Raw genomic sequence first — 18,664 nt, 5'->3', positions numbered from 1 at the left:
GATGGAAGAGATAGGGAAGGGCTGACCAGAACTTAGCTCTAGACTCTAAACATGGGTTCCACCACTTCAAGTCTCCAATAAGCAAAGTGGTGGTATTTCACCGGTTGATGAGAGTCATCTACCACCTAGTACTGCCTGGTAACATAGAGGGGCGGCGTTCCTCCATGTGGTGTGGGCGCCACACCTCGTCCCCTGCTTTCGTTGGTTCACACCTGGGTGGTCACCCACCATGTACTTGTGCATGGAGGTTATACCCAGGATTACTAACAGTCCCACCATCGTGAAGGTGCAAGCAGAGGATTTGGCTGTCACAGTCCGTCCGGACTTTGCCGAAATTGGGTCCACTTGACTTGAGTGTTACCCGAATATCAGTTCCATCAGCGTTTTAGACTCACAGGTAGCAAGTACAGCTGGTCTGGCATATCTGAGAGAATGTCTGTCACCAAGGTAACAACAACAGTTCTTTTGGCACATGAAAATTTCTTAGCAATTTCTGAATTATATTAAATGTTATATTAAAGTTTATTTTAACTCTTTTGTGTTGGTTGTTGCAAGAAATTTTATACATTATGATTCCCAGCACTCAAAGCTTCTTTTATAAGATTAATTTCTTATAATTCACAGAAAAACATTACTATATAATTATTTGCAATAATGTTGATGGAGAAAGGTACATTAGGGAGATCTGTTATTTCCAAATTTAAAAAAAGAAAGAAAAAAGTGGAATGTCAGATACCACACTAGAATCAGATGGTTAATGGCACACAAAGCTTGGGAACTACTAAAAATAAGATACAGTCAGTTAAAATCTGAAAATTGAATTTATGGTTTCAAAAAAAAAAAAAAAAAAGAAAAGAAAAAAAAGTGTTTTCATTTTCATATTATTCTAGCAATATTATAGAAATGTAGTATATTCAAAATCTTTCTGTAATGATTTTTAAATGAGCAAATGTGTACTCTCGATTTATCACATTTCATGCATTCTCATCATAAGCCTACTACAACAATAAACTTTTAAACAGGTATTTCTAATGACAAAATTTAATACTTATACTACTCCATCATTAAGATTTTAACATTACCATGTAAAAAAAAAAAAAAAAAAAAAAACCCAAAATGCAGCCATCACTTTCATCGCAACTCTTGGCAATAAAAGCTGCCAATCTCTATAATCATTTCAGAATTAATATAATACTTCCAGATAAGCATATCATGCATGATGTCATTCATAGGGCCATTTTTTTTTTTTTTTTTTCATATTGTCCAGCACAAACAGGAGGACAGACTATTTTTTTGTTATGAAAAGGACAACATTTTAATGAACAAAGTAAGACAAAAGTAGGATACATTTATTTCAATAAATGAACAAAAATTGTTCATTTTTAACATCAAACAATAGGTTCATGAAGCCACCTTAATTTTGTGCTTATTAATGTTTTTCTGAAGATAAAAAAAAGCTGAATTACTTTTTAAATAAGCATAGTAATCACAGAATGAAAGTTCTTTGAAATTATATTGCACAAGTAGAATACCTTTAATGGAATCCACACCAAAACCATTTCTTGCCTTTGTTTGCTGGCTTTTTTATAAGAGAAAAATGTCTCTCAACTTTTGCATTATGACCAGAAACTGCAAAAATAAATTGTGCCAGTCTTAAGAATTCTGAATGCAATTCAATATTTTTCAATTTTTAAAAATATTTAGCCTATTTCTTAGGAGCCAGTAGCAGAATGAATTCTTCATTACTTATTTCACTTTCAGCAATTTTTTAAAAATTGTTTAGCTGATCAAAGCATTTTGTGTTATCTACGTGAATTTCTTCATTAACCAAATATTGCAGAAAGGCTTTTACATCTTTCCACATAGACACTTTCTGCAAAGTCATCCAGGAAAAACATGAGAAATCTAATAGCTTTGTCGTTTTTTTTCAAATATTCAATGCAACTGCTATAAAGACACTTCACATCTTTATGAAAACCATCATATAAATTATCAAGTCTCTTCCTATATTTTCATGCAATTTACACCTTAACTTTTAGGGGCATGAATTCTTCATTCAAACATTCAATAAGAACATCTTTCATTGCTTCCAAACTATTCCAACTTCAACAACTGAGTTCCTTTCTCTTTTTCAATATGATAAAAATACTCATAACTGAAAGCGTCTCACTTAAGTTGTGTTCAACAACCTTTGGATTACTGTAGGTGGTTTGTCTTGTGCCAGAATAAAGGCCTTCAAAACAGAAAATATCTGGCTCATTCTTGCAAGACATGGGAATAATGATAATCACCTAGTCCTGCCAACAGAGAGGAGTTGTTTGTACTTAATAAATCCATAAAATTGCAAAATTCCTTAACTCCTCTGCAACTGCCAACAAATGCAACACATTTCTCCAAAAGAACATGTTTCACCAGAGTTTCTTTAAGATATTTGGAAATCATTTCTGCTGTCTCATTTGGCACATTTTGTACCTCAATTAATTTAGACTGTAAACCACCAACCATCCAGTCAAAATACTGAATGAGTATTGGAATTAATTTAACCAAGCCATGAATGCTTGCATCAGGAGAAACTCTGTAGTAGGCAATATTGTTTTCTTTTAGTGTTTCAATTGAGGGCTTTGCAGTCACCAAAGTAACAACAGTTCCTTTGGCACATGAAAATTTCTTAGCAATTTCTGAATCAAGGAAAGTGTTTATGAGCAAGACTGAAGTACAGTCCACTGATTTGAAACTTGAGGGATGCTTCACAGTGTGAAAAGCAAGAGCACTTTCTGCTGCAGCAACTTCATACTGCTGCTTGCTGGTTTCTTTTATAAAAAATGTAAATTTTGATTGAGAGCTTTCACATGCAAGTGCTTTCTTGCGCTTTTCTGTTTCCATATGTTTTCATAAATCAGCAACACTTTTATTTTCTACTGACACGAATGTGTCACATCACATAAAAGATATTCTGCTTCTGAATTATGTCAACCACTGGCAAAACATGGAAACTTTATTTGTAATACATCTGTGAATAAAAAGTAAATAAACACTTTTGTTTTGGCATTTTCAATGGATCTCTGTAATAAATATATAATATTGTGATTATTAATGTTAAATCCAAAATATTACTAATTACTGCAACAAAAAAAAAAAAAAACATGTTACAATTTTAAACTCAGTACTATGTTATTATTGAGTGCAAAATAACTTCAACAAAGTCATGGTATGAATTGATTTCAATAATTTACCAAACATGAGTTGATTCATGACCACATTTTTCATTTGTTTGTAATTATGGCCATAAAAATATGCAATGTGATAATTACAAAACTCAAGTTAAAATATGATGATAATCAGATTATAAACAATTGGACAAAATGAAAACATTTTGTTTACAATATTAATGTTAGTGAATATTATTTTCAGATTTGTCTCGATTCCAAAAAGTTGAAAAATTATCAACAACGTAGAATTCTACCTCACTGGAAATTATATTTCAGTTCAACTCAAAATCAAATGAATTTTCAAAATGGCCAATTTCAAGTGAATAATTCAACCAATTACACAAAAGCTGGACATTTTAACATTTTTAAAAATTCCGGCTGGACACACAGTTTGGACATGAAAAACCACCCAAATCCAGATGTTTGGTAGCCTTAATCATTCATACTCATACATCTTTGGAAGCTTTATTATTATATATTTCCAATGACTTTTTGACTATATTAAGCTATAATAAAATAAATCTGTATTAAAAAACAATATGCAACTTACTAGTAAACAAGAAATGTCCTAATCCAAGTATGATCCCACCACCAATCCCATTCAAAAATGAACTTCTGAAACATGGAATTTCTTCTAGATTTTTACCAAATACAAAAAACTGAAAAATGGCAGTTGAAAAATATTCATTTAAAATAATTCAAGCAATTTTATTATTTTGGAATAAAGTTCAATAGTAATGTTCTTTAATGAAGTTAAGTTTAAAGTGTTATACAAAAAAAAAAAAAAAAAAAAAAAAAAAAACCAGGCTGAATAAATTGAAAAAAAAAAAAAAAAAAAAACTAGACTTTAAAAATTATATATATAAAACAGATTTTTAAAGCAGATTATAAAACAGAAATTTAAAGGCTTTAGCCTTTAAATTTTCTTGTCATATTATACAACTTTTCCATTAACTTTCATTTTAAATAAACTTAAAAAATTAATATTACTTACAAATTAATAAGTTGCAAATCTAAGAATACATACCACCACATTAACTTCAAACTATCAAATAATGCAAGAAATGTTTAACAGAATTCAACTAAATAGAGGCGAAAAAACTGAATGCAGCAAGTTGCTTTTCTGCTACTCACTGAATGAATTTATGTGATGTGCAGTTTTGCTTATAGCATGTTGATTAATAGGTTTGTTAAATAATCTGCCTGTATTTTTTTTGTCAAGTGTACCTGATACTAGTCTTTTACTATTTTAAATAAAAGTGAATCTTTTAGGCATGCAAGAGGTGCTTAGTTATTCAAATTTCAGAGTATATCATCTCGGGCTGTTGGGCAAAATTTTCCAGTGCACTATTCGTGCCACCAAAATAAAAGCATATAATTGTTTAGTGGAAACAAAAGTAAACAAGGTGTGGCTATTGAATAATGTTAATGCACACGCAACTACAACACACCAAGTGAACTCTTCCTTAGTTGCCAGCCTTGTCATGTTCCAACCTGCTCCTTTGCTTCACAGTGAGACAGGTTTTCATTACCTTGTGTTTTTGCAATTTACTGGAAAAATGACAGATAAAAGAATCACATGATGAATCGAACTCAGATTTTTAACAAAACTAAATAAACAACAACTGAAAGTTATGAGTTATGTCAAGTTTACAAGGAAGACACTATGTCAAGAACTAGTGTGTTTGAATGGCATAAAAGATTTTTAGAAGGAAGAGAGAATGTGGAAGACAATGAATGACTAGGCTGTCCAGTATCCATGAAAGCTGATGAAAATGTAGATCTGGTGTAAGGACATTGATAGAAGTGATTGTTATTACGTTGACTGATGAGTGAAATATCAATGATGGAAAGGCAGACTATGACAATTGAATGAACTGCCATAGTTGGAGCAAGAGAAGCTGCTTTCATATGTTTTAGCACATGCATATAATTTAAGAATAGGCTTAAATTTTTCTTGTCTGTGCAATAATTAACAGGGATTTCTGGAATTTTCAGTGAAGTCAAAGAAAACACTTTTGTTGAAAAAGTACTGGGAGTTTCACAAACTGAGTTCACAAATGAGAAAGAAATCGCTGAAATTGTGCATTCACAAAGATACTGCATGCCCAGCTCCCAACCACTGGAAAACTGCAATTTTTCTTCAAACACTTCTCTGTAAATCTATGTTTCTCTTACAGTTTCTGTATCACTCATATCACATCAAACACAATCGTGAATAACAAAATGGGTCATACTAATTGTGCATAACTTAAGGCCCACTTTATAACTACCAGAAAACGTGTCAAAACCTGCAAAGTTGTCAATGTATGCTTTTAGGCATGTGCTCTCCTGCAAAAGAATTAAAAAAAAAAAAAAATAGTGAGCGTGCTTCTTGATTATTTTGTATTTTACAGCTTTTACAAATAGGTTATTATAAAACTACTGATAAAAATACATAAAAACAGAAATATCAAAGGCTACATCCTCTTGTTAAGCACAATATGTGGCCACAAACTGTATTTCTATACACTAGACTGGGTAAACTATGCACTTGTTTGACTTCCTCAGGCAGTTAGTTTTGGTGACTATTCCTTTTTTTAGCATCCAGCAGTAGTTGGCTATCATATTATCATTCCATCTCCCATGGTACTTTTTTTTTAATTTCTTTTACTTCCTGATTGAATCCTTAAGCCTTCATTTAAACTAAATTTTCTGGGAAATAGTTGAGATTTCTGAACTTTTCCAGCATCTCACTCACAATCAATTCATAATCTGAATTTTACTGTTTCCCAAAAAAATGCATACATTTTTAAAGCTGTCCATGTGTCTTTTTCAGTTTGGTTCATGATGCTTCAAACACAGTCTAACATCAGCTTGAGAATCTTAGGTCTTACAAAAATTCCTGCTTTGAATTTTTTCACATGTAAGTGATGGGAATTTAGCACAAACATACTTGAAACAGTTTTCTTCTTTATTCAGGGATTGGACAAACTATTCCATTACACCTAGCTTTATATGCAGAGGAAGTAACAGTACACTGTTTTGATCTACTAGTGGCTCATCTTTAATGTTCTTTGAATCTGGTGTCAGAGACTGTCTTGGTGGCCACACTCCTTTTGCAATGTTCACTTGTTCAATCCTACTCACACAGAAAGCAAAGCATTTTTATGTGACCAGGCTGTTAGCTGAGTAGCGGACCAATAATTTAAAATCTCCAAACACTAGCCAACATTTTCATAGTTTTCTTTTAATTGTGCTGAATGGGCTACAGGAATGGATGGATACTTGTTTCCAATATGAATGAGACCTCCTTTAAGGCTCTACTTAATAAAAGTCCTCCAATTTATTGGTTGGTAGAAAACTTCAAAAAAGAGCTTTCTTCAGAAAAATGGAGAACCAATCCTTCTTCATGTTGTGTATACCGTGAAAAGACTGCTCCTGGGTCAGCAGATTCTTGATTTCATTCTTGACCATAAAAGTTCTGCAGACTTTCTGGGTAGATTTAACGCATGACTGTTGAGTTCACTTTATGTACACAACTGTGGTACAGTGTTGCGAATTTCTCCATTAAAATAGTTTGTATCATCCTCTAGTTCACAAATCTTAGTTTTGAGATTTGATGGCATATGTTCAAGAACAACTGGTGGAGGTGGTACCAACAGGTAGTTCAGGTCCGTGATGGCATTAGAGCTGGAGTTGGGGTGCATAGTGCTCTACTTGTTCTTTACATTATAATTGCTACATTTAAGGAACAAAAGTAGCAGTCATTAATATGATCCCAAGTTTCCCTTCATACCATGGGATGACAAATTTCATGGCTTTCTTTTTACATTTCCAAAACTACAAGCCCTTCACATATGTACAGCTGTATGGGGAGAGGGGAATTCAACTTTTATCTTGTTCACCTAATTTAATTGTAAAACACGTAGCCACATTTTCCACAAATCATGCATTTGTTTCACTACAACATAAAGGTTTTTTTTTTTTTTTTATAATTCCAAATAAAAAAGGTATCAGAACTCTTAGTACCGTCCATGGGTTGAAGGGTTAAGGAGAGGTGAAAGAGGATACTTTGACGCTAGACTTCAATTTCTGTGGACTGTTTTCAGGATATATGTGTGAAGGAAGATTGCTCCAGAAAATAGAAGTTGAAGGGATTTGTGAGAAAGAAGAAAAGTTTGTTCTGTGAGTTAAGTTGGGCAGTAAAAGGATGTTGCAGCACATGCTTCGATTGGTTTGGAAAAGAAAAAGAGGGGGAATTATAGAGGCCAATTCAGAAGAATAGTGTCCATGAAAGTATCTACAGGAAAGGCATACAGCAAAAGCAGAACATCCACAAGACAGAGAGCGTGGAGAGACTTTGTAAGAAATGGGTCATTCACTAAACTAATTGCCCTCTTTGGAGTGGCAGCAGACCCAGAAACTTTCTCAGGCTTCTTTTCTAGAAGCCTGAGATTATGGGTCCACTGCCTCGGATGTGGGAACAATATTCGATGATGGAGCTGATTTGAGATTTGTACAAAATGATTGCTGTTTAGAATAAAAATAATGCCAAGAGCAAAGCAAAAACCCAGTTTTACAGATGCAAAGGAAGCAATATTTGTGATGTGCTTATAGCAAGAGAGATTAGAAGTTAGGGTAATCACTATTAGAGATATGTGATCTTGTTTGTTTGTTTATTTGGTTTTTAGGAGCATTAGCAACTAAGGCCATATTGCTCTGGGGATATGCGGTGGTCATTCCCTGACCTTTCCACATCCTCCATATTTGGTGATCACGGGCTCAAACCCCGGTCTAATCAAGAAGCGTGTGCTACGCACTGCTGCTTCTGCCCACCTGGCTCCGGAGGCACCATGTGATCTTGTATAGAAATTGGAGTGTCATCCATTCCTGCCAGTAGTACAATGAATAGGCACTTGTGTCATTAAACACTATTAACTACGGCTTACAATACCGGTCAAAATCTTAATATCGGTATTTTGGTATTTTTAATTTATAAAACCATGATACCGGTATTCCAAAAACAAACGTTTTTCTCAATAAATTTTGATGACAGTTAATAAAGTAAGGAAAAAACAAGAACTCTAATTACTTGAATTCAAGTTTTAAATAAACATTTATTGCAATAACAAATATTCTGAAAAAAATCATTAAAAATACAGTTATTCTAAAAACAAAAAAATACATATTGTTGCTGCAAAGTTTAGTTATGTTTAAGCATACACTACCTGTCCGAATAAAGTGAGCTCTTAAGAAACATAAGAAATCAATAGGATGATCATTTAAAATGGATCTAATTTTGTACATACAGTATTTAATTAGAGGCAGAAAATGCCCTTTCGGATTCTATTCTGTTATTATTGTACTGAGATAATCGTAGACGACCTCAGTCCATATTTTCTAGGCTTTGAACTTTTTTAGCAAAAATAGTTAAAAGTATTTCATTAATTTCCAACTTGAGTTCATCTTTTAAAATCTCATTGGAGTCAGGCAATTTCTTATTTTGGAAAGAATTTGTAGAACACTGATGTTTTGTTCCATGTTGGTCTTCCATGGTTGAATTATGTTCATCATTTTCTGAAGGAGAAAGAAGTTTTCTTCAGAAAAGTATAATTTTCTCTATAGTATCTTTAATGAGTCCGGGAAAGAGCAAAGAGTGGGAATAAGGGATAAAGAGAGCAAAGGAATTCTTCACATATATAAATGCAAAGAAGAGAAGGATAAATCAGATCGGACGCATATATAATTGCGTACGATAGTATTAGATCAACTGATGTTGCAGGTGAACTAGACAGTTACTTTGCATCAATATTGACAGAAGAAAAACCCTTCACGTCAATGAGAAATTATGGGAGTGAAGTTGAAAAAAATTTAATTAATGATGTTGAAATTTCACATGTTGATTTAATGAGAAAACGTTCGTGCCCACAGCCTAGTAAGGCTCCTGTGGTTGATGGCATATACCCTATAATCTTAAAGGAGGTGGCAAGTGAGTGCATTGAACCATTAAGGCTAGTTATGAGAGCATCACTGGACTCAGGAGAGATTCCATTGGATTGGTATAAATTGGAACATAAAAGCAGTTCTAGGAGTGTAACGGGAAATTACCGTACGGCCAGTCTAACTTCAGTAGTAGGGAAAATCATGGAGGCAATGATCAAGGGTGGAATTCAGGATCATTTAGATGGAAATGGAATTCTAAGATGCACAGCATAGTTTTGTAAAGAGAAAATAGTGTTTAACAAATCTGGTTAGCCATTATGACAGGTCACTCGATGGATTTAGAGAATAATTTTGACATTGTTTATTTAGATATCAGCAAAGCATTTGATTCAGTCCCACATGAGCGGTTACTTTATAAGTTGGAGGGCTGGAATCATAGGGAAAATCCTTAGATGAATAGCATGATGGCTTGAGGGCACCAGGCAGAGAGTTGTGATAAATGGTTATTCCTCAGATTGGGTTAATGTAAGAAGTGGGGTTCCCCAAGGATCAGTATTGGGACCACTGTTATTTTTGATTATCTTAAATGACATCAATGAAGGGATATAGGGTGTGATGTCTAAACTTACACAGATGATGTAAAGATCAGTAGAGTAGTTAATAATCTCCGCCAAACAGAGCTTCTTCAGAGCAACCTAGATAGACTTCCGGGATGGTCAGAAAAGTGGCAGCTATATGCTTTAATTCAGCAAAATGCAAGGTCTTACATCTGGGGAACAGCAACCCAAAAATAACTTATACGCTTGGTGGAGTTGAATTAAAGTAGTAATGGTGGAACAGGACTTGGGAGTTATGATACGGTCAGACACGAAGTTGTGCAAAAATTGTGGACAGGTTGCAATGTTGAATGGTGTCCTATCAATGATTTTTCGAACATTTGCCAGTACAGACAAGGATGTCATAATCACATAAAGGTTATTTTATAACCTTTATGTGATTAAATTATAAACTATTTTTTTAAAAATTAGTACCGAAAAACTGGTATTTTTGTATCGTTATTGTTATTTGGTTTTTAGGAGCATTAGCAACTAAGGCCATATTGCTCCGGGATATGTGGTGGTGATTCCCTGACCTTGCCACATTCTCCGTATTTGGTGGTGACGGGCTCGAACCCCGGTCTAATCAAGAAGCATGTGCTTCGCACTGCTGCTCCTTCCCACCTGGCTACGGAGGCGCCATTTTTGTATCAATATGAGTATTTGAATACTGGAAAAAAATGACCGGGATCCCAGAATCTCGGTATTGTAAGCCCTACTATTATCAGCAACTGACATAGAAGGTAGGAACATGAGCAGAAGAATCTATTTTGCAAGATATAAGACTGAGTTGTAAAAGGTCTGAAATTAACTATTTAAATAATTAAGTTATTTTTGCCCCACTGGCAAATTACCTGCTCATCAGTATTTAAGGAATTGGTAGTGAATATTTCAGAACTTGAAGCTACAAGGCAAGGTTTCTAAAACTGGAAGGTGGAATGCAATGTGTTATCATCAGCAAAACTATGGATAGGATTTCCAGCCAGTGGAAGGAGGTCATTAATATATAAAAGAGGAAAAGAGTGGGAGAAAGAATTGAACCTTGAGGAATACCATCATTAGTGGATAAATTAGAAGAGAGCTATCTACTCGCTCTGAGCAGTCAGAGACAAAACTGGATGTCTAATTACAAAGATTTCTCCATTACTTTGAAAAGAGTAGATTTAAGTGCAGTGGGGCAATAACTGGAAGGGATTTCTCACCGTTTTAAGAACTGGCAGGATATGAGCAAATTTCCAAGAAGAAGAATAGGTTTTGAGAATAGGTGGAAAAATAAAATGAAGACCTGGAATTTTCTGGATATCAAGATTTCAAAATTCTTCTAACATCCTTTGGAAGGACGATCATGGGAGGCATTGACTTGAATGTACTGGGAATAACAGGTGGTTTACCAAGATCGTCGATTCAAGAGTTATAAGAAGAGGTTGCTAGTAAGTCGGCTTTTATCATTAGCTGAGGAGGCAACAGTACCAACTATCAAGTTTTAATACAGGTGACAGTATAAGTGGGGAAATGTTGCAGCCAACTGCTTTGTCAAGAGACCAGAATGGTCGACTGCCATTTGGACAAGAAGAAAGTTTTCTACTTTTAGCCTGTTGAAAATCTAATTTGAATTGATTAATAATTATTTTACAATTATAGAGCAGTTATTAATCAATACAAATTTTCTTGGGGAAAAAAAAATTACTACTCATCCTGTGGATGTGCCTACGTACCCAGCACAGATTACGAATAACATAAAACCGGTTTAAAATTTTAATGTCATAATGTCTGAAAATCACTCACTTTCCTTTTTCCTTCGTCGTCCATTAATAACGTAACATCATAGCAACTTTCTTAGATGTAGTAATAAGTTCAACACCGAAAATAGGATTTTAATTTATTTACTAACATAAGCAACAAAAAATAAAGCGTCCATGATTACACCTGCGCTCTCTACTGGAGAAGTTAAAAGTTCTCAAGCCAAAAATAATCGAAACCAGTTAGTTATGTAACACATGCAATATGTTGTGTTTTAGATAAATTCGTCAGAATTAGAGACGGGTATGGTATACGCGATGATGGATTTGTGTATAACAGCTCTTAGTGGAAGGAAGAGTGCACAGGAGATATGGGTTAGTATTAATAATAAATCTTTATTTGTCCTACCAAATTTAAAATATAGGTGTACATTGGTAAGTAGCAAATTCCCTTCACGGCAGAAATTGCCAGGGGATTACCATAAAATGTGAATAAAAGAATGTCTAAAATATACAAGAAAGGTTCAATATACACGAAAAGATATACACGGCAATTGCAATACAAAAGTTCTTGACAAAAATTCACACAACTACTAGGCAACAGTAGCCTCAGCGAACCACACTGCGGTTTGTTTCCTATATTTCGGATCTTCTATGAGCCTCAGTAGGTCAGTTCCGATATGTGTTAGGAACTGAATTGATTCTAACACACTGGCGGGTATAAACCTGTCGGCCATCTTCAGTCTGTTGGACTTCATTCTCAAGGATTTGGTGCCTCTTAATTCAGATGGTGGGATGTGCCACTCACAAAGCTGCCAGAAGCATGATGATGATATCGTGCCAGGTATCATTTTGATTGTGGTCATTAATCGTTTCCAGGCAATGATGTCTGGTAAACGCTGTAGTTTAAGCTGTTCAGAGAGCTGCGTGGTCCTTAACTGTTGAGGGAGATGGTGCTTATGGTTTGCCCACTTCAGCAGCCAGAATTCACCCGCATATATCTCCTAATGTGGGTAGGGATGGCTGACGCCCACAATTCGGCGCCATACAAAATGGCCGAATGCACTGTGGTTCTTAAATATCGTGTGGTTGTTGTAGTCTGTTTCACGTGCAAGAGGTGCTGTTCTGTTGCCCAACGTTATTTCATTTTCTTTACAATCAGGTCAATATGAGACTTGAACGTCAGTTTACTATCAAATGTTACTCCCAGATCTCTCTATGCGTCTCAACAATTGGGATAGGTTTGCCATTAAGTTTCGGGTGTAGGAGCGTAGGCGATTTTTTGAGCGAGTTCACCATGATTACAGTCTTCTGCGGGTTTAGGGACAAGCCAAATTTATCTAAGTACACAAATAAGTTCAGAAGCTTATAATTAATCTGTTCACACAATGTACTACTGGTCATGGATGGTTGGATGGGTGTTAGGATCTTAATATCGTCTGCATAAGTACATACATCATCCCTACCCTCGCAGAACGGGATCATCATGGTGGTAAAGAGGAGTCCAGATCAGACTCCACCCTGTGGAACTCCTGCATGGAGTTGGCGTTGGAGGATCTGACTATCTGTACTGTAATAAATGGACCGACAAGTAAGTAGGGCCTGTAGGAACGTCAGCAAATTTCCTTTTATTTGGAAGGCGTGTTGGAGCAGATGAAGTAAGGCATGTACATCCAGACTATCGAAGGCTGCTTTTATATCGGTAAATTATTGCAATTTCCTTTCTAGTTTGGAAAGCATTTAGTATCGCGGCTTGAACTGTGAGGAGGTTAGTAATTGTTGATCTTGCAGTTATTGAATAATAAATTTCTTGAGGCTGCCCAGCCAGTATCTGATTCGACAACTTTGGCAATAGAGCTTTCTCCAGTACTTTTAACAGGGTGTATGTAGTAGATATTGGCCTATAGTGCTCCACGAGGTTAGGCTTTGTAATTTTCGGCATTGGAATTACAGCGTACTTATTCCAGTTCTCAGGAAAAACTCGGCAAGCAAGGATAGAGTTATAAATTGCTTGGAGTGGTTCAATTAGGTAAGGGCTGAGACACTTTACCATGAAGTGGGAGACTCCATCAACTCCAGCTGTTTTAGTTGCCCTGAGGGAGTTAATACTCTGTATTAGTGCTTCTTTAGTAATAAGAACAGACTCCATCTCACTGTCAACTAATTGATCCCACTTAGCAGTAGTGACAAATAATTCAAAGAAGCAAGTTTATATAGCATCAGCGAGAGAAAAAAAAAATTCTCGAAACCCCTCTCCGTCAGTTCTAATAATTCGTCTAGTTCTTTCTTAAATTTATTCAAACAACCGAGGTCTGCAACACTAGATGGCACTTTTTCCAACAATCCATCACTAGTTGAAAGCAAATTTTCGCACATCTCACCTGCAGCCATTGTTTTTCAATTTGTTTATGTCACCTTATGTATTCCCTCGCGGTAGCACAGTTGAAATAATCACCCGTCGTCTTTACACCAGATGGAAAAGATCTGAGTTAAATTTCCCCCAATGATGGAATTTTAGGACCATAATCAAAAAGTGGCCGAGTTCTACTGTTACAGGTTTTTTTTTTTTTTTTTCCTCCCAGAAAATCGGGTTTTTCGTCAAGAAAACAGGCAAATCGAAAACAGAAAACACGCAATTCACAACCATAATAATAATAGTAATAATGGCAAATGATGCAAGAAAGCATCAGTCAAAAAAAAATAAAAATTTCACCCATCCGTACACTCAAGAATTTGGCTAGTTCTCCCTTGAATTTATTCAACCCATCCACTTCCACAACAGATTGAAGCCTGTTCCAGCAACCAACGATCCGCTGGCTGAAGGCAAACTTCCACACATCTATCCTGCGACCACCCTTCCTCCGCTTGAATTTACTCCCTCCCTCCCTCATGTGTATAGTCTCAGCAGGTGGAAAAATACCATTAAAATTCAGCTTGCTCAATCCATTCAAGGTTTTCAACACCGCAATCAGATCTCCCCGCAGGTGCCTGGTCTCGAAATGCTGCAATTTGCAGAACTGAGGACTTCCTAAGTAAGAACACGCTTTTGTTGCTTTCAACAATCTGGTTACCCTTCTCTGCACCCGTTCAAGAAGATCTACATCCTTCTTAAAGTGACACCTCCAGATCTGTATACAGTAATCGAGGTGCGTCGTAACCATGGCCTTATACAAAGGGATAATCGTCTCCATGCCCTTATACAAGGGATAATCCCCACACCAGGTAGAAATAGGTCCCGGGTTCGAATTAGGTCAATGACACGATGAACTAAATTAGGCTTTTTTCACAACGTGGCTGAGTTAGTCGGTCTCAGGCATAGAAGCAGTTTTTCCCCCAAGAAACTGGGTTTTTTTTTTCGTCCAACAACATAGCAAATCGACCACAGAGCACACGCCAGACAAAATAAAGGTTTATATAATGAATTAAGGGTGACCCTAACATAATAATTTGATTTTTTTGTGCAAAATAGATAATTAAATAGGACCAGGGTCTGCAAGGGCAAACGTTGATAATGTTGTAGAGCAGATATCATCTTTTAAGGGCACAAAGGGTGATATTGTTGTACACGTTGGCACTAATGACATTAAGAGGCGTTGATCTCAGGAGTTACTTAACAAGTACAGGGCAATATTGAAAAAAAAAGTAGCGAGTTAGCAGTTTAGAAGGTAAATTTGAGAGTTTTTGCAACTCTCAAAGGAGAGAGTATATGATGAGACCCTTGTCAGACAATTCGGCCCTGGAGACAATTGTGCAATTGGTTCATGGGGTAGAATTTTTCTCAGTGATCTGTGCTTGTTAACAGGAGCAATTGTTTCTACAGGGATGGGATATGCTTAAATAGAAAGGGTGCAAGAATATTTCCTGATGCTATCGAGGCAGTGTTAGGAGGGTCGGAAAACTGTTAGCTTGAGGGAATTCACAGACTAATAGATTAACAATAGCCGGAGGAAAAGGTAAAAGAAAAAAAATATCTCAGGGGCTCACATCTGGTGAGTATGGGCTTGGCACTTCCAGGGTCCTGTGCTGGATATCATCATTCTTCTCTTTCTTGGTGATTTCCTTCTACTTCTCTCTCTCTCTCTCTCTCTCTCTCTCTCTCTCTCTCTCTCTCTCTCTCTCTCTCTCTCTCTCTCTCTCTCTCTCTTTTTCTATCTGGGTCACAGGGTAAATCAAATTTTTTTTTGGCTGGTGCAGCAAAAGCCCCAGGCTTCCTTGCATCATATGGCTAATAATAATAATAATAATAATAATAATAATAATAATAATACAATACAATACAATACAATTTTATTTATCAAGAGAATTCGTTTACAATAAATGAACTTGTTAAGAAAAGTAAATTTCTTGACAACAAGTTGTAGTTCTTCCTTTACAAGTTTTGTACAAATTTGTTATCTTACAGAAAAGACTATGAAGTCACTACACACAGTATATTCCACACTGTAAACAGAGGTAGTTTATCTGCATATCAATTCTAATCTACTGTGTCATTGAGTATCAAGAATTTTCTTATTAGGAATTTTAATTTGGAGATGGGATAACTTCTCCTGAGCCTGAAATCAATGCTAGCCAACAAGTTGTTTATTACATTCATTGTGTGCCTATCTCCAAATCTATTTAGTATCCTAGGGTGAGGCAAAGTAATTGCTTTTGGGTTCCTTAAATTACGTGAGACATTTCTTTGCAGATTCGACTCTTCAAAAATAGTGTTAAGATTTTTTAAGAATAGATTTAACTTCAGTTTTTGAACTGGATACAATATTTTATGTTTCAACAAAAATTGCCTTCTCTTATTCAGGTCATTCCAAGAGTTTGTCCCCATTAAAAGTTTCAGAATCCTATTCATTAAGTTGTCTATTGCCCTTATTTCTGTTTTATTTGCTCGTGCCCATATATTTACTAAATAATTGAGTTGGGAGTCCACTAATGCATAATATAAGGTTACTTTTGTTCTAAGATTTAACTTATTCTTAATGTAGTAGAAAAAGTACACATAAAATCTCATTTTTTTGTACAAGTTTGTTATATGCATTATCCAACTTAGACTGTAGTCGATCCATAACCCAAGGTAACAATGATTTTGAGACTTCTTCCACAGTTAGACATTTGCAATTCTGGAAATTCTGTTCATGTAGGCAATCATGTTTGTGCAATTTGATAGAGAGTTGAATGTCCAAGGTTTGATGAGGAGGCCTTATTACCAAAAATTTAGTTTTTTCAAAGATGAGTGCTAATTTATTATCGTGCAGCCAAGATTGTAAATGTATTGCATCCTGTTGTAAATCATTCGCCATTTTTGTTAGGTCCTTTCCTATTGTATATAAGATTATATCATCTGCATAAATTTTTATAAAGGAGTTCTTAATTACTTCGAATATGTCATTTATATAGATGTTGAACATGATTGGCCCAGCATGAGTGCCCTGAGGTACTCCTCTCTTTACATTATAAGATTTCCCCTTTGTATTTTCTACTTCTACTGTTATTTTTCTCTTGGTTAAATAATTGCTAGTAGTTGATTGAGTCTTCCCCTTATACCATATTTCAGTAATTTCTGTTGCAATATTGGGATATCAATTAGGTCATATGCTTTGGTCAAATCTATAAATAAAATCAATATGAAGTTATTGTTGTTTAAATGTAAGTTTAGAGAGTCTATTAAGTTCTCTAATAATGTCTGTGTGCTCTTGCCCTTCTGATATGAGAATAGAGAGTTGTTTAACAGTCCATATTGATGTAAATATTTGCTTATATGGGAAAATATATAATTTTCTATTATCTTATTTAAAACTGACTGTATTGTTATTGGTCTGTAGTTGCAAAAGTCATCTGGTGGTCCCTTTTTATATATAGGAATTATCTTAAATGACAATAAGTTTGTAGGATAGCTTCCCGACTCTAACATCCGTGCTATTAGCTCTACCAAGAGAACAGAGAACTGTTCTTTGTTTCTCTTTACTTCGGTTACTGTAATACAGTCCAGTCCGTAAGATTTCTTGTTCTTTAATTGGTCTATAATTTTAAGAATCTCAGTATAATGTGGAGCTAAGACTACACAAGAGTTCATTATCTGAGGAAGCCTATCTTGTTGAGTAAAGGAATTTTGGAAATAATGTATTAAATATCTGTTGAGATCTAATACAGCTTTGGCAAACCTATTTGCAGCCTCATATCGTTTGTTTGCACCAGAAATCTGTTCTACTAGTGTTTTAATTTGGTTTCCCCTTGACTTTTTCTTCCTTGTACTTAACATGTTATTTATAATGCTCCATTTATCCTTTTGTGTTATCTGCTTATCCATGAAAAGATGATTGGGTAGAGATTCAGAAACGGGTACCCCTTTCAAAATGGCGGCGAGGAGAGGGGGGGAAGGCAATGATTGACTGATTGTGACTCCTCCCACTCACTGCGTTCCCCCTCCTCTCCTCGCCCGATGGATTTCAAGTGACACGCGAACGGCACTTGGCACAGCAACAAAAATGGCGGCAGAAAACAAATGGTAAATCCCAGTTACACGGTAAATCCAAGTTACAAAAATGCACGTTTTTTCGCGAAAATAAAAAGTCACGTGATATTTGAATGAGTCTGATATAGCTGAAAAGGGGACCAAGAAATTTCGCGAAAGAAAAGGAACAAAAATGCACGTTTTTTCGCGAAAATAAAAAGTCACGTGATATTTGAATGAGTCTGATTTAGCTGAAAAGGGGACAACGAAATTTCGCGAAAGAAAAGGAACCGCATATCAACAAAATATTAATATAAAACAAAAAGTTACACGAAATGCAATCACTTGATTCTTAGGAGGATAAAAAAATGCACGTTTTTCTATGCTATTACTAAGAAAAACTATCAGATTGAACTGGCACAAAGAAAAACCACTCCTCATCGGTCGGGTGTCCACCTTCAATCCTCGGTTTCGGGCTTATATACAGTGCTTACTGCCTTTAAAAATTCCAGCGTAAGATCGCTGCTGCTGGAATTTTTCCTTCGCCACATGTACTCTGCGAGGTAGGAATCGAACTGATCATTGACTTTGCTAAATGACAGTTGCCGTTTAATGGCACTCCATGTTCCCTCGATTTTGTTTGGGTTTGCACCTGTTTCCGGGTCACACGCAATCAAATTTATTTTCTGGCACCATTCAATTACACTCTTGCATCCTTCATTTTTCAAACACCCTAACATTTGCCCAGTG

The 18,664-nt window shown here is 35.5% G+C and overlaps 1 protein-coding gene across 2 annotated transcripts in view; it reads right to left on the bottom strand.

Annotated features, from left to right (window-relative positions):
- Positions 1 to 11,630, bottom strand: part of l(3)87Df (cytochrome c oxidase assembly factor COX20 lethal (3) 87Df) — a 72,105-nt gene extending 60,475 nt beyond the window's left edge. For both annotated transcript variants that reach the window (XM_090370756.1, XM_090370755.1), the window contains exons 1-2: positions 11,516 to 11,630; positions 3,760 to 3,868 (exon numbers count right to left, since the gene is read on the bottom strand). In XM_090370756.1, the coding sequence (XP_090226882.1) occupies positions 3,760 to 3,868; positions 11,516 to 11,539 (133 nt within the window). In that variant the 5' untranslated portion in view covers positions 11,540 to 11,630. The remainder of the gene's footprint in view (positions 1 to 3,759; positions 3,869 to 11,515) is intronic.
- Between the last annotated feature and the right edge of the window lie 7,034 nt (positions 11,631 to 18,664).

Source organism: Mastigoproctus giganteus, chromosome 3, assembly GCF_048544385.1.
Source record: "Mastigoproctus giganteus isolate SK-2022 chromosome 3, ASM4854438v1, whole genome shotgun sequence".
Taxonomy (NCBI): Eukaryota; Metazoa; Arthropoda; class Arachnida; order Uropygi; family Thelyphonidae; genus Mastigoproctus; species Mastigoproctus giganteus.
This window is presented reverse-complemented; position numbering and strand designations above follow the sequence as displayed.